Here is a 16,164-nt window from a genome sequence, read left to right on the forward strand (position 1 = left end):
CGTCACTCAATTATAACCCTACACTCCAACGTCAATTTTTTAAATATATAATTAACCCTAAACTTTTACATTTATTATGTTATGATTTTTAATAATAATTATTTTAGTTGTCGTAGTTATTTTGTTGTCAATTATTTTACAAATAAATCATAAATTATACATCATCCACCAAATTTAACGTAAACTAAATTGAAATACAAAATTTTACGTTATTTAACAACTCGTGTCGGGATTCAACACAAGTCCTCCTAGCATGTTGTTTTCACCGAGATACATTCTAGAAAAAAAATTCAAAAGCATTGTAGAAAAATTTCTAGAATGTCAGTCTAATGCATCCCTGAGACTTATCCCACGTGCCAACACAAGTCCATATAACATGTTGTCCTTACTAACATAGATTTGAGTTGTCAACTTCTCTGTACCCCATAGTTATATGTAGTAAGTCGTTGTTATTGCCTTTTGCTTACATTCACATCTAACACCAATTCCAATTTCTTAAATCTTGCTTTCAAAACTCTCTTTCGAAAACTCTCTGCCCCTATTTTCTAAAACTTTTTTCTTCAACTGAGCCCAGAGGTTTGAGCATACGTCGTATACGGCTAACGCAAGAACAAATAGGCTTAACTCACTCGTTGCTAAAAAGTGAGTGCCGCACAATCGCAAGTCTACTGTCATCAAAGCGCGATTGTGACAAGCGGTAATATAAGTATTAATATAAGTAGTAATTTTTATTTTTATTTTTGTAAAATTAAATTTGACAAAAAAAAAAAGAAATTTGTTTTATTATATATTTTTTTTTATAAATATCTCAAAAATTCTATAAAAAAAATTAAAAAAATTGAAATAGTAAATAATTGTGTGTGTGGTTAGTTAATTTTAGAATATTTAAGGTGGAGAAGAAGAGAGAGATAAAAATAAAAAGGGCAATTATGAATAAATGATATAAAAAAAAAAAGTTGGAAATTATGGAAAATAGAATAGGGATAGGGTTTAGGGTATCACGAGTCCTACCACGCCTCTCATTAATGAATTCTCTCCTTAGGCCCCCCACCCCTTTATTATTATTATTATTATTATTATTATTATTATTATTATTATTATTATTATTATTATTATTATTATTATTATTATTATTATTATCTCTTTTTTTCCCTATTTTTTAACATTCATTATTTAATATATTAAATATTTAAACTAATTTTAATCTTTTAAATAGTTTATTAATATTAAAAAACAACATTTAAAACTCTTAATCTTTATTAAAAAGAAAATTTACTATTTGATCATCTCATAATTTCTTTTTTTTTTTTTTTTTGAAATTTTGTAATAATACGATAAAAGTATTTTTGAAATTTAAAAAGAAAATTAATTTTTTAAAAATTAATGGTGTATTAAAATTTTAAAATAAATTAGTTAAAAAATAAACATTTTTAAAATTTTAATTATTTGAAGTTTTAAGGATAATTTAGAAACAAAAAAAAATGTAAAAAAAGTATTTGTTAATTTAGGGAAAAATGAAATAAAATAAAATAAAATAAAATGCAGCCACTTTTGTTTTGTTGTCACTGCTCCCGTGGGGCCCACGGCCTGATTGCGGAAACTTTATTTATTTATTTAATTAAAAAAAAATGGAAAGGAAAGGAAAGGGAGCAGAATGAAGCCGGCGGAACAGTAGCTGAGTGAGTAAACATATAATCCCCTCTTTTTCTGACACCTTCACACATTATTACACTTTTTTTTTTTTTTTTTTTTTTTTTTTTTTTTTTTTTTTTTTNAAATTAATTAATTTAATTATTTATTACACACAAGATTAAATAGTGATTAGTTATGGATGTAGAACAACGATAGATACTCGTAACGTTGAGTAGATATTGTTCTTTTTTAGACTTTTTCTCATGTTTTTTTAAAACAATACCATAAGGAGAGGTTTTCACACCCATCTCTAACTGATATGTGATTTCACAATCCATCTTCCTTCAGAGCTGTCCTCGTTGACACTCGAATTTCATATTTGACCAAAATGCCAAATGTTTGAATCTTCATATTTTTTTTCAAAACATCATTAAACTTTCCAAATATCTATAGCGTAGCAACTAAACCACGTAACTTTAAGTAATACCGAAATTTCGAATTCTCCCACTCCATACGAACTATTAGCTAACCTTATAAAACATTTTGTAGGAAGCATATGAGTCAGATTAATTAACGAGATGATCATGAGTTTATAAAAATAAATTTACGAGAGCTTAAAATTTAAAGTAGAAAATATCATATTAGTTTATCATTTTTTATTTCCAAAAGAGAGAGAGAGAGAAGGAAAAAGGATGTTTGTATTATTTGTAGAGTCCCAATGCGAATGAAAAGTGTGTCTCTCTATAAGCAGCCATGCAGAGAGTATCACAGATAATTTTATAATTACCGAAAGTACCCCTATGAAGGGAAGGGCATTTTCGGACTTTCATGCATCCTATTACTACTACTACTAGGACACCTCCTCTAAATGGCTAGCTGCCTGTCTGTGTATGAATGAAAAGATGAAGACACCCGACAGCACACAGTGACCAAAGCTTAATTTAATTTAACTCATAATTACCATTTTAAAACTTTTTAATTAAAAAAATAATAATATTATTATTATTTAAAAAAAGAAAAGAAAATGGTTAATGGTAATATGCAGCAGAGTTCTGACCCTGTTTCTTCTGCTGTCTCTTCTTTTTTTAACTCTTACCTTTTGACTTTTCCATTAATAAATACCCATTTTATATATATATATATAAATAATAATTTAAAGTAAAAAAATGATTTTTGGAGAAATATTTATTTTAAAAGTAAATAAATAAATAAATAAGAAACATGGTGCGTGAGTTGGCTCATGGATGTGACATGTATAACATAAGTGATAACACATCAAACATTCACTCACATGACATGCTCACGCTTCCCTTCCCCTTCTAATTTAATTATATATATATATATATATATTTATTTAAAATTCGTTATTTTTTTTTATTAATTTTAAATATTTTTTTAGTTATTTTAAAATTTTATAATCTAAATAAAAAGAGTTAGATATTAAATTTATAATTTAAACAAATTTGTAAAGATAATAAACTAAAAAAGTAATTTATTTATTTATGTACACATCCACGCGCCACACGCGCGAGAAGGAAAGCGCGTGGAAGAAGGATCTGCGACGCTGAGGCGCAGAAATCGCTTCAGGAAACGGTAGTACGAATGACGGCCTCTCTCTCTCTCTCTCTCAGTCTCTCCGCCGTCTCTTCACCGCCGTTTAACTCTCTCTGCCTCTCTCTCTCTCTCTCTCTCTCTCTCTCTCTCTCTCTCCTCATAAATTTCTCACCCAGCCTTCACACTTCGTTTCCTGTCTCTCTTTCTCTCTGTTTCGTTTGGCATTTATTCTGGCTCGTTCTGTTCATTTCCCTTCTGGGATTCTTTCGGAAATGAAGCTCATCCCCTTCCTTCCATGGCCGAACCTCCTCCTCCTCCACATGGCCCTCCTCATCCTCCTCTTCTCATTTTCTTCTCCCCTGTTTCATTCTTCCATGGCTTCTTCACTTCCTCAGGATGAAGGTAATGCTCTGTTTCATTTTACCTACATTTGAGAATCACTTGAAATCGTCGCCATTTTGTAAACAAAGATCATGTGTTTGGGCGTATGAATCTTGGGCTAAGGATCTTCTTTATTGCCATTTTCTATAGGACGAGCTCTAATGTCGATCAAAGCCTCGTTTAGCAATGTAGCTAATGTGTTGCTCGATTGGGATGATGATCATAACAACGATTTCTGTTCATGGCGTGGGGTTTTCTGCGACAATCTTAGTCTTTCGGTTGCTGCTCTGTGAGTTTTTCGTCTCTGTTTGAGTTGTTTTTGCTGCTTTAATGCTATGTTTAATGGGTTTATTTCTTATTTGCTCTGTTATTTCTGGGTTTGAAGGAACTTGTCCAACTTGAATCTGGGTGGGGAGATTTCACCAGCCATCGGAGATTTAAGAAACTTACAGTCAATGTACGTTACCATCAATTTCATCTGACACTCTTGTTTCTTGTCAAAAGCTCAACACGGTGTGTTCTATGTGTTCTTGGTGTTCATTGTTCTATGTTATGACAGTGATTTTCAAGGAAACAAACTGACGGGACAAATCCCTGATGAGATTGGTAACTGCGGTCTTCTTGTTCATTTGTAAGTTTTCTCTTCCTCCATGGCTTTCATTTTGAACTTTTAGTTAGAAATGGCTTATATCTACAGCATAACTTGAGCTCTCTTACAGGGATTTATCTGATAATTTGCTCTATGGGGACGTCCCCTTCACTGTTTCCAAGCTGAAGCTGCTTGAGTTCTTGTATGTTTACCTCATCCTTGTCGTTCTGCACCCACATTTGTAAATCATAGCTTTCTGGATATTGAACTATTTCCCCTCAATGCAGGAATCTGAAGAACAATCAGTTGACTGGCCCAATCCCTTCTACTCTTACTCAGATTCCTAATCTGAAAACTCTGTAATTTCCTCACTTTCTTGTTTGGCTTGAGAATGTGATATTAGATCCTTCTTGAGTTCTCTAGTGTTCTTAATTGGTGTGTGCCTGTTGTAGTGATCTTGCACGAAACCAGCTTACTGGAGAGATCCCTAGGCTAATCTATTGGAATGAAGTACTGCAATATCTGTAAACATTTCTTCACTCAAGTCTCATCTACATGTTTGTGCTAGGATGATCATTCTACTAGGAGTTTAACTTTGATTTTGTGCTGTCAGCGGGTTACGAGGGAACTTCTTGACGGGGTCGCTGTCGTCCGATATGTGTCAGCTGACTGGCTTGTGGTACTTGTAAGTGTGAGCTATAGTTAGTCATTGCCTTTTGTCTATGGGCTCTTCATGGTTATTGAACTCTTGTGTTCTGGTTTTGCTGGTCTTATCTTCAGTGATGTAAGGGGCAACAATCTGACTGGCACTATACCTGATAGTATAGGGAACTGTACAAGTTTTGAAATTCTGTAAGCTTTCAGCTGATTTTCTGTGGGATTTGTTTTGATGTTTCTTCATATGAACTAGTTATGATGTCTATATTGGTGTTTCTTGTTTATCTCAGGGATATATCCTACAACCAGATCTCAGGGGAGATTCCCTACAACATTGGATTTCTTCAAGTAGCCACTTTGTAAGAATTCTTTGAACTTGTTTGTGTGAGATTCCACGTCGGTTGGAGAGGGAAACGAAGCATTCCTTATAAGGGTGTGGAAATCTCTCCCTAACTGACACGTTTTGAAACTGTGAGGCTGATGGCTAACGGGCCAAAACGGACAATATTTGGTAGTGGTAGACTTGGGCTGTTATAAACGGTATCAGAGCCTGACACCGAGCGGTGTGTGCCAGCGAAGATGCTGGGCCTCCAAGGGGGGTGGATTGTGAGATCCCACATTGGTTAGAGAGGGTTACGAAGCATTCCTTGTAAGGGTGTGGAAACCCTCTACCTAACAAGTGCAATTTTAAAACCGTGAGGCTGACGGCTAACGAGCCAAAGCGGACAATACCTCTTTAATAGACTTCTCTCAGTCTCTCGTGCTGTTTTAATCAGCTGTCTACTCTCTTTGTCACAGATCATTGCAGGGAAACAGGTTGACTGGTAAGATTCCCAATGTCATTGGATTGATGCAGGCCCTTGCTGTCCTGTAAGCCAACCTTCTAAATATAATTTCTAGCTATGAGTTCATTCATGACATTATAGTGCTAATTTCATGCCATGGACCAGGGATTTGAGTGAGAATGAGCTTGAAGGGCCAATTCCCCCAATATTTGGCAACTTATCCTACACAGGGAAATTGTAAGTTTTGCTCTCATAATGCATCAAAAAAGTTCTGAAATCTCTATATGGCGCCTCACTATCCATTCTCTTGGAATAGATACCTACACGGAAACAAGTTGACCGGGCCAATACCCCCCGAGCTCGGCAATATGTCAAAGCTTAGCTACCTGTATGTTTGTCATGCCTCTAATGCTATTTCTTGGTTATTTACTTGAAACTGTAGTAACCTGAGTTTTGTTCTTCACAGGCAACTAAATGATAATCAACTAACAGGAACAATTCCATTTGAACTTGGAAAATTGGATCAATTGTTTGAATTGTGAGATATTTTTTCAGTTTCTAATCGTTCATAAGATTGCCAGAACTTAGCCTTATGAGGTTCATATTCTATTGCTCAGGAATCTAGCTAACAATTACCTTGAAGGACCCATTCCTCACAACATCAGTTCTTGCACTGCACTGAATCAATTGTATGATACCTACTGCTAGTCATTCAAATATCAAAAGGGTTTGTTTATTGTATGTGTATTTTGACTATATGTTTCTATTTTGGTAGTAATGTACATGGTAACCGTCTCAACGGATCGATCCCTCTCGGCTTCCAAGAACTGGAGAGCTTAACCTATTTGTAAGTGTTTCATAGCACAAGTTCATTTACAATCATAATTGGCAGATAGTTCATTGAGTACATTTGTTTTCACAGGAATCTCTCAGCTAATAACTTCAAAGGCAGGATTCCAGTTGAGCTGGGACGCATAGTTAACCTTGATACATTGTAAGTTCATTTGTATTCTTCATGCTAGAAGTTCTGTTATTCTTTTCATAGCGACCGTCTTTTAACCTCGCCTAAATCTCCATTTCGTCCAGGGATCTATCTCGAAACTACTTCTCGGGTCCAGTTCCTGCGTCTGTTGGTGATTTGGAACACCTTCTTATCCTGTAATAAACCCTCTTTCATCTGAATTATTTCATAGTTTCTGAAGCTTAAGTGATGTTTCTGATATGATCACTTGCAGAAATTTGAGTGCCAATCGACTCGTTGGGCCAGTACCTGCAGAATTTGGGAATCTTCGAAGTGTTCAGACTATGTAAGGATTGGTAGCTTCAAGATTGATCATAATAGCATTATGATAGTCTAATGAAAATTGATCATATCATTACTTGCCTGCTTTGATAGTGATATGTCATTCAACAACTTCTCTGGTAGCATTCCCATGGAGTTGGGTCAGCTGCAAAACATTGTCTCCCTGTATGTTCTTCTCTCACAACATTACTTCCTTCCCTTTCGAGTTCCTTTCGTGTTCATTGATATCATTTTTCCATTCCCAGAATTTTGAACAACAATCATTTGCAAGGGAAGATACCCGATCAGCTGACAAATTGTTTTAGTCTTACCAATTTGTAAGCTCTGTTCATTCTTCATCAGTATGAACCACTTGCTTCCTTGTCTTCTGATTCATCTTTCTGATACTCATTCAGGAACTTGTCATACAATAATCTATCTGGTATCTTACCTCCCATGAAGAACTTTTCTCGATTCCAACCTGATAGGTAACGAAAACGAGCTTTACTAGACCGAAACGCTATATGTTTAATGAAGTCATGTTCTTCATTTGATCATAGTTCATAATTTTACATCAGCTTTATTGGGAATCCTCTGCTGTGTGGAAATTGGCTGGGATTGATCTGTGGACCTTATATGGGAAAACCTCCAGGTAGTCAGCTGAACCCTGATGCTATATAGAAAGAACTGGAACTGTTCATACTGACTGAATTCTTGTGTTGTGCAGTAATGTTGTCTCGGACAGCGGTTGTTTGTATGACGTTTGGATTCGTTATATTGTTGTCGGTAGTTATAATTGCTGTGTGTAAGTCGAATCCGTCGAAGCAATTGATGAAAGGTTCTAGCAAGACCGGGCAAGGTAAGCATTCTACCTATATTTCTCAGAATGTGCTGAGTTATGTCTGTTGATTGATAATGTTCCAATCATTCAGGTCCTCCAATTGTGGTACTTCATATGGATATGGCTATTCACACGTTCGACGACATTATGAGAACGACCGAGAATCTAAGCGAGAAATACATTATTGGCTATGGAGCTTCGAGCACTGTGTACAAATGTTCACTGAAGAATTCCCGACCTATTGCAATTAAGCGACTTTACAATCACTACGCTCACAATTTACGGGAGTTTGAGACCGAACTCGAAACCATTGGTAGTATCAGACATAGAAATCTTGTTGTACTTCATGGTTATTCATTATCTCCCTGTGGGAATCTCCTTTTCTATGACTACATGGAAAATGGTTCACTTTGGGATCTGCTTCATGGTAATTTTCACTCCTTCAACTTGAAATGCTGCTAATTTTTTAATACTAACTTGTTCTTAACTTGTTCTAACTAATCCAATAGGGCCAGGTAAGAAGGTTAAACTGGATTGGGAAGCACGGTTGAAGATAGCAGTCGGAGCTGCACAAGGGCTTGCATATCTTCACCACGACTGCAACCCGCGAATCATTCACCGGGACGTCAAGTCTTCGAATATTCTACTGGATGAAAACTTTGAGGCTCATCTTTCTGATTTTGGGATTGCCAAATGTATCCCAACTGCCAAAACACATGCCTCGACGTATGTGCTTGGAACAATTGGCTATATTGATCCGGAGTATGCTAGGACCTCTCGGCTGAACGAAAAATCCGATGTTTATAGCTTTGGCATTGTTCTTCTAGAACTACTGACTGGAAAGAAAGCTGTGGATAATGAGTCAAATTTGCATCAACTGGTTTGTTCACTTCAAATCACTTTCTAACATCCATTCCATATGATAATCATATTTTGCTTGAATCTGAATTTATTCCCATCTCTATGAACTGCTAGATATTGTCAAAGACTGATAACAATACTGTGATGGAAGCTGTTGATCCTGAAGTTTCAGTCACCTGTATGGATTCAGCTCATGTCCGGAAAACGTTCCAGCTTGCTCTCCTTTGCACAAAACACAATCAAGCCGAACGACCAACAATGCACGAAGTTGCACGAGTTTTGATCTCCCTCCAGCAACCACCTGCATTGAAACAAACTCCATTCCCTACCAAAACATTGGATTACGCACAATTCGTGATCGATAAGGGTCAGAATCAAAATGCAAAAGGACAGGAGGAGGAGGAGGAGCAGAAATCCGACGTGGATTCATCGGATGCTCGGTGGTTTGTTCGGTTTGGGGAAGTTATATCAGAACAACACAGTTTGAATCAATAGAACACTGTTTTAATGATCTTAGAAATGCACACACAAGGAAAAGGGAAGGATAGATAGCAAAAAAGAAGCATGTGTAGTTTGTTTTGTTTTGCTTTAAGGTTAATATTGTAGCTAGCTGCAGTTTAGCTATCTATATATATATATATATATAATAGACGCTAAGCTTTTGTGTTTGTGCAGCTCTAAAATGTTGTGCATTCAGTTTCATATCAGAAATATGAAATATTTGTATGAACATCATATTTAACTCTCATACTCTTTCTGCATTCCACTATTTGGGATTCCTTTTTTTTATTTATCTAACTTTAATATTATGATTGTAATTCTTAAGGTAGATCAAATTCATGTTTGAAATTAGTACAAGGGGAATACTGAAGAAAAAAGTATTAGAAAAATGTAAACGACACAATGAATAATTAATAATTGATTCTTTGAGTACAGAAAATAATATCATTACGTTATATAACAAGTACATAATATAAATTTAAAATATTATATATGTAATTAAAATAATTTTATAAATAGTTTAGAGAATGGAGTGATCTATTTAAAAATTTCTTTAATCTATTTACAAAGCTCCATATGCATAAAATTAATGAACCATGGAGAAAAGAAAGGAGCTTAAGTAATAATCTACCCAAAAAATTGCCTCATGTCATATGTTGCCAGAACTAAAACATCAATGAGCTCATTGGGTGGAATGAAGAATGAAGAATGAAGAAACTGCAATGACATGGAATATATTTTGTAAGCAACAAATTTCTATACCTCAGAATATGATCTCATATATATATATATATAACAAATTAACTTTTAATTTTGAAAAAAAAAACCTCATCTTCAAAAGTCTTTTCTTTAGAGAATTTCAATTGTTCTATTTAACCAAGAATTAATGTAGAAGCGATTTAAAGGTTTTGCTATTTGTTGAAAAATGAATTTTACAACAAATAGTTCTAAAATATATTTATTTAAAATTTGTTGCATAACCTACAAATAATGATAAATCATTAGTGATTTTCATATTTGCCAAAAGAAAAAATATCATAAATATAAATAAATAAAAATGTTAATATTAACACCGATATAAAAGAAAGGGGAAAAACAAAATTAAATCGGATTGGCTTAAAATTACAAGATTTTATTTTTAGCTTTCCAAACTTAAGACAGCATTACCTAATTATTAACATTTTATTATTCAGTTAAGATTCAAATAAACATATTTTGATAGTAAGAATACTAAAAAAAGAAAAATAGAGGTATGAGTAACCCTTAATTCATTTAAGAATATAAAACAAAAACAAAATAGTTAGGGAAGGTTACCAGGTAGAATCATCTCGAAGTTTTGGTTTTCACTTTGCTAAAAGACCTCGGGAATTTGGCAAAAGTATATCAACAACCTACAACTTGAATGCAATGAGTCGATGAGAATAGAATAAAAAGACCTTAAACTCTAATTAAAACTTTTGTAATATACCTCACGCTCTTGATCAAGGAAGCCTGGGACATTCTCTTTTGAGCACTAGCATATCAGAAATAAAAACACTTTTTGAGTGTAAGAATAAGATGATTCAGTTAATAATGAAGTGAAAACGATGAAAGAAGCTAACATTGTCCGAAAAATGCATTTTGCAATGAGATTTTGTATTGCATCGACGACATTCTGATGAAAGGGAGAGCTGTCAATGATACGAAATTGTTGAAACAAATAGAACAGGTTAGTCCTTAGAATCTTTATTTTATAACAGAAGGTTAAATCTTAAATGGTGAAGAAAACTTGAGATGCACAGTATTTGGGTACCTTGCTAAGTAATTTAGTTGGTGGCTCGTCCGAAACTTTCTTTTGATCTACACAGCTAAATTCCTAAAATACGCCAACAAAAAAAAAAAAAAAAAAGTTCGAAACTTAGAACTCAATGGAATAAACTTGAAATTCAATATATATGGGGGCAAAATGAGGCTTACCGTGGACACAGTTGTTCCATCTTTACAATTCGCAACCACATCACATTCTTCATTATGTGACAGTCTCTGTATGAAAGAGCTTAGAGCTCATTAAATTCAAATGTTGAGAAAACAAAGAATTTCAATGTTGTTACGAATTCCAACCTTATCAAGTGGCCGAGCTTTACATCTTTCAGCTTTTACACATTTCTCTTGTTTCGTATCTTGGAGAGAACTCGGTCTGTTGCACGTGAGATGTAAAAGATCAACAATATTTAGAATAAATGATAAACATCAGTAACATCTCCCGGTCAATTAACAAAAAGTAAATGAAAATAATCGTAGATTCAGTTAATTAATCTTACTAATAAATCTAGAATATGCATACGGTCACTCATACGATCACCAATAAGTTATACAGACTCAAAGAAATGGAAATATGCTTCATAGTTACTAAAATTATAGTCATTAATTAAATCTTCAGAGGAAAGGTCTTTTACATGATAAATTTACAATTGCTGAAAGGTCTACCTCAATTACCTTCTTGTGCACTTGTTTCGTATTTGTGGATTGGATACACAAGGATTATTTACCTGCAATTGTTGGAGCATCAGTGCTACAAGAACTTTTTAGTAACAATTAAAGGAGAAACAAAAAAAATTTCAAATTGTTTACAAAATCGATGACATAGGCTCAACTAAGATTGTAAAACAGTCTGATGGCTTACATCATATGTGTGCTCTGTAGCCCTCTCTGATGTCTTCAGGCGAAACACCTAAAACAATCAAATAAAAGCTGTGAATAAAATTATGGTGCAGAATACCTACCCATTACCCTAAAGTAAATCAAGAATTTTCATCAAGACGCTGGTACATATATCAGCACAAATAATGAAAACAATACATGCTAAACATTTTACTTGAAACTCAGGTATTTGTGGTTTGCTCTTCTTTGGTGGGAGAAAAGTAGGAGCCTCAAGGATCTGCTTAGTCAAAAAAGGGTAATAAGATCACAAAAACTATGGAATACATCTTATATGAATAACATCTGAGGTAAAAGAAATTGTGCCAATCACAACAACAATACTAACTTTTCGGTTCAGCGGGCGTGCTTTAAAGTTAGAAGCATTTGATTTATTATTTTCACATGCAGTTGAGTTGATTTTAGATCTGAAATTCAGAACTCAAATTAGTATGTCGAATGAGCTTAAAAAAGAAAAACTATATTTTTATTCAAATAAAGTTGAGTACCTGCATCTTTGTGCTCTAATTGCTGTCTCAAGGTTAGGCTCTTTAGGTATGGTAGATTTAAATCTGGCGAAAGCTATATTAGCTTCGGAAACAACCTGTAGTAGCCATGTGGGTTAAATTCTAGTGGATGAACGAACTAAGAACATACATTATACTACCGTTATAATAAGTTTGCATATGCATAAGTATGTTAATAGTGAATGAAGATGCATGGAAAATTAATTCAAATGAACTATTAGTAACGATTCCAGTTTCCAGGTACACATCGCTTACCTCTTTAGGCACCTTGTGTTGCAAACTTGCTTGACGCATCAAACGTGGGACCTGCAGCAAAAAAGTTACTTAAAAACTTATGATACCAATGGACTCACTCTGCAGGTTAGGCTGGAACTTGAGTAACTGCCAGATCTACAAAAACAGCTTAAATATAAATAAATTGTTTTTTCTTTTTTTCTTTTTTTTTTTTTTTTTTTTTTTTTTTTTTTTTTTTTTTNAAATTCCAAGATGAAGTACTCAAATATGCTTCATAAATGCTGTTACAAAGTGGGAGACGAATCAAAGAAAGCAATAACCATGATTAAATGGAAACAATATGCCAATTAGAAAAGACAAGTCCTGGCGACTGGACAACACTCTAGGATCAAGTCTTAATATCCTTCACAGCATCTTCAAATAATGTTTGAATGGTTATCAGTACTATATAAGAACGCAAGAGAAACAGATAATTGTAATTACTGACTGAGGTAACTGAACCATCTCAAATAATGGGTTTCATAACCTCTCATGCAAGCAGAAAAGATCGACACACTATTAGAAAACATATCTAATTTGAACACATGAAGTTTAATACTGTCTCCTCGTATCCGGGTCAAAAATTAATGTTTCATTCTCTTCCCTCTACGAAGACAAACATTTCTAGAAGATGGGTAGAATGCCAATTCAAAAAAAAAAAGTTGAAATAGAAGTTTCCACACACATTGGGAAAATAACCAGCCTCCAACTTTTGCCTCTTGGTAGCATGACTAATATTCAACGAGGAACGCTGTGAACTGGCCTCTACAATATCGCCCAAGCTGAACTGAAATCTAAGAAGTAAAAAATGGCCAGTGATTAAAAAATTGAAAAGTACATAAAATAAAGATTAAAAATAAATAGTGGTTATGCAGAAGATCATTTGAAGAGCTTACAGCCCTTCTTTCACCAGAACAGGTTCCAAAATATTGAATGAGCAACAGCTATTACTCACAATCCTGATATAGCCTACCTTCATGGGGTGGAATGGGAAATGGCCCCATCATATTTCAAGAGTAAGCTTTGAAAAGACTACAAACATCATTAATGCCAGTCAAGAATTATTTTAAGATATGATCATCACCTTCGCAAAACTGTGGTGGAGTGTATTCCTCGAGGTTGATTTTGCTTGGCCAAATAGCTTGCAGTTGGTTTCATAAAACTTGAACACCTTGGTAGATTTACCTTGACAGTAGACTCCATATTAATTCCTATAATGTCTTGAGCCAGTTAATTGTAGGATGGGAGTTAAGAGGGATGAAAATATTTCGGGTAATTACATTCTAAGTATAAAAAGGTAAATAAGCAGAACAGGATCTTCCAAACAGGAGTATAATTCTAACGAATGAATTACAGTAAAACTGTTGCCTGCAACTCCTTTAATCAAAACCATTTCAAAGGGAGAAAAACTGCAACACACAAATATCACAAAAAAATTACGGAAAAAACTTTGGTTTGGAATAGCCACCTAGGTGATGAAGTATACAAAATCCTACCCACGCTGAATCATCACAAAAATAAATACTTGGGCCTTATATGCCATGATAGTAGTCTGACCAATTTAGGAAGATCGCACCATTAATATAACTTGTTTGAACTGAAGAAAGAAAAAAGATTCAGAAATTCAGGATAGTGATGTCTGGATTGCAGGGGCGTTTTTCAGCCACATCATAAGATTTATAATTTGATATTATTTCACCATCATATTCATCGTTAACTATTAAAATAGCTCTTCTGGCACAGCATATTGCCGAGGTTGAATCCAACTGAACGAATAATAAAAGAAGAAATGCACATTATACCTGAATTTTCAGGGTCCTCCCGGTTGTTCTGGACACCTTTGAGTTCAATAGAGGTGCACTCTGCCCGCGCCTCTTTTTCCCCAGTCAATTTTACGACGAATGCTAAAAGACGAAAGAAAAAATCATGGCATAAGAATCAACATGAAAGACCAATTAGATTTTGATTTACTCTCCAAAATAATTGGATTTTATTCCCATGAAACCATAATGCACTAAAAACTATTCCAAGAGAAAGCGTTGTCGTCAAAAATCAAATTCCGCAGAACAGAATAATTCCATAACTTCAACATTTGTAACAGATATCCAATAAAATCGAAATCGCGAAGAGTCAAATGATCCATAAGAAAACAAAATGCTTACGAGAAGGTGGATAGGTTCCAGCGAATTTAAACCAATCCTCGGCTCCTCTCATCTCCATCTCTGTCTCGGGGCGAGTGAAATCGTAATACATGGCGGCATCAAACTCGTAATCGAAATCAATCTCATCCGAATCAAATGGCTGATCAGTAACCTCTTCCATTTCTTCATCCATCTCCATCTCCATCTCCATCTCCGTCTCCTTCTCCTTCTCCATACAAAGCGCCATAATATCAACGTAAACGCGTAGAAATCAGAAAAAGTCCATGGATATCATCAAACGTCGTTCTACCGTTTTTCTTCTATGGAAAACGACGAATGAACCAGGAATTGTTTATCTTCACAGAAATACGCAACCAAAAAAGCAGAATAAACAACGAATATCTCTACAACATTCCATCATCTCGAATCTCTCCGCTGTCCGCAAGAAAAAATCTGCGGACATTCGGTTCATAACTCGAGACAAACATCAATTCGCCATGATCGAAAAGCGGAAAAGAAAGAACAGAAAGAAAATCATAACATTAGAAGGAATGTGTGTATGAAGTGGAAGTAGCCGGCGCTAGAGTTTGGACGAGGAAGCCATAGCCATGGAGGAAGGGAGGGAAGAAAGGAACAAGAAGAAAGAGGAAGGGACGTGGTGGCGGGCAATTTCATAAGGTGCCCAATGGGATGCGCCCGTGGTTTGAGTTTATTTATTCTCTTTTTTTTTTTCTTTTAAAATTTTTGTTTTGAATTTGTGGGTCCCACCAGCGGAAAATGCATGGCCAGTCAGATCACATAACTGTTATTTGCATTTCATTTCAATTCAAAATTCCCCGTTGTTTATTTTGGGATAAGTATTTAACAAATGACCTTTTAAATTAAAATTTCTTTTTAAATATTACTGTCTTATTTAAGATCTCCCAAATTTTTCTTTTTAAATCAAGTCCTTAATAAAAATAGATATTTATTTCTAATTTTATTAACATTATATTATGTTTACCTCACTCATATTTAGTTTATGCCTTTTTCGCCTAAATTAATTAAAATATAGTTCCTCTCAAAAATATTTTTAATAAATTTTAATTAACTATTTTTAAAAAAATTATTAGCACTTATTTTTAATATATTTTTTAACTTTTAAAAGGGTCTTAAAATTACCCTTCAATTTTTACCAATATTATTAATATTTTTAAACTTTTTCAAAATATTTAAAAATGCTTTTAGTTTTTTTTTTTTTAATAAAAAATACTTTCACAGTATTTGTGTAATAGTGCGATGTCTCACATTGGTTGTAGAGCTGAATAAAACACCGTTTATAAGCAGTGGGTAAACCTTCCCCGAGTAGACGCGTTTTAAAGTCTTGAGGGAAAGCTCGAAAGGGAAAGCCCAAAGATGACAATATCCGCTAGCAGTGGGCCTGGGTCATTACAAACTGTATCTTCTCGATGTTCTCCGAAGGGG

The 16,164-nt window shown here is 34.4% G+C and overlaps 2 protein-coding genes across 4 annotated transcripts; one reads left to right on the top strand and one right to left on the bottom strand.

Annotated features, from left to right (window-relative positions):
- The first annotated feature begins 3,318 nt into the window (after positions 1 to 3,318).
- On the top strand, positions 3,319 to 9,343 carry LOC111795628 (LRR receptor-like serine/threonine-protein kinase ERL1). Its single transcript, XM_023678162.1, has 27 exons — positions 3,319 to 3,588; positions 3,718 to 3,856; positions 3,953 to 4,024; positions 4,127 to 4,198; positions 4,287 to 4,358; positions 4,444 to 4,515; positions 4,609 to 4,680; positions 4,770 to 4,841; positions 4,937 to 5,008; positions 5,104 to 5,172; positions 5,612 to 5,683; positions 5,764 to 5,835; positions 5,915 to 5,986; positions 6,065 to 6,136; positions 6,216 to 6,287; positions 6,374 to 6,445; positions 6,521 to 6,592; positions 6,685 to 6,756; positions 6,834 to 6,905; positions 6,995 to 7,066; positions 7,147 to 7,218; positions 7,297 to 7,368; positions 7,459 to 7,532; positions 7,608 to 7,739; positions 7,813 to 8,148; positions 8,231 to 8,601; positions 8,697 to 9,343. The coding sequence occupies exons 1-27, from the start codon at positions 3,459 to 3,461 to the stop codon at positions 9,075 to 9,077; spliced, it is 3,000 nt and encodes a 999-aa protein (XP_023533930.1). The 5' UTR covers positions 3,319 to 3,458; the 3' UTR covers positions 9,078 to 9,343.
- A 264-nt stretch (positions 9,344 to 9,607) lies between these two features.
- On the bottom strand, positions 9,608 to 15,361 carry LOC111795629. Of its 3 annotated transcripts, XM_023678163.1 has the most exons (17): positions 14,722 to 15,361; positions 14,362 to 14,463; positions 13,644 to 13,770; positions 13,245 to 13,353; positions 12,542 to 12,592; positions 12,269 to 12,363; positions 12,109 to 12,187; positions 11,938 to 12,000; positions 11,746 to 11,793; positions 11,559 to 11,611; positions 11,184 to 11,259; positions 11,040 to 11,105; positions 10,876 to 10,938; positions 10,685 to 10,753; positions 10,552 to 10,596; positions 10,398 to 10,474; positions 9,608 to 9,800 (listed from the first exon to the last, which is right to left on the bottom strand). In XM_023678163.1, the coding sequence occupies exons 1-16, from the start codon at positions 14,945 to 14,947 to the stop codon at positions 10,427 to 10,429; spliced, it is 1,320 nt and encodes a 439-aa protein (XP_023533931.1). In that variant the 5' UTR covers positions 14,948 to 15,361; the 3' UTR covers positions 9,608 to 9,800; positions 10,398 to 10,426. The 3 variants fall into 3 exon arrangements, with proteins under 3 accessions (XP_023533931.1, XP_023533932.1, XP_023533933.1); XM_023678164.1 differs by lacking the exon at positions 9,608 to 9,800 and having other exon boundaries at positions 10,398 to 10,480; XM_023678165.1 differs by lacking the exons at positions 9,608 to 9,800; positions 10,398 to 10,474 and having other exon boundaries at positions 10,591 to 10,619.
- Between the last annotated feature and the right edge of the window lie 803 nt (positions 15,362 to 16,164).

This window comes from Cucurbita pepo, chromosome LG05, assembly GCF_002806865.2.
Source record: "Cucurbita pepo subsp. pepo cultivar mu-cu-16 chromosome LG05, ASM280686v2, whole genome shotgun sequence".
In the NCBI taxonomy this organism is placed as follows: domain Eukaryota; kingdom Viridiplantae; phylum Streptophyta; class Magnoliopsida; order Cucurbitales; family Cucurbitaceae; genus Cucurbita; species Cucurbita pepo.

Excerpts from the sequence above, each read along its gene's own strand:
- LOC111795629 (XM_023678163.1), bottom strand. The coding sequence starts at position 14,947 with ATGGCGCTTTGTATGGAGAAGGAGAAGGAGACGGAGATGGAGATGGAG. Across the intron at positions 13,771-14,361 it reads GGAGGACCCTGAAAATTCAG|GAATTAATATGGAGTCTACT; the intron begins GTATAATGTGCA and ends AAGACATTATAG. Across the intron at positions 12,593-13,244 it reads AGGCTGGTTATTTTCCCAAT|GTCCCACGTTTGATGCGTCA; the intron begins GTGTGTGGAAAC and ends TTTTTGCTGCAG.
- LOC111795628 (XM_023678162.1), top strand. The coding sequence starts at position 3,459 with ATGAAGCTCATCCCCTTCCTTCCATGGCCGAACCTCCTCCTCCTCCAC. Across the intron at positions 4,199-4,286 it reads TGCGGTCTTCTTGTTCATTT|GGATTTATCTGATAATTTGC; the intron begins GTAAGTTTTCTC and ends GCTCTCTTACAG. Across the intron at positions 7,219-7,296 it reads TGTTTTAGTCTTACCAATTT|GAACTTGTCATACAATAATC; the intron begins GTAAGCTCTGTT and ends ATACTCATTCAG.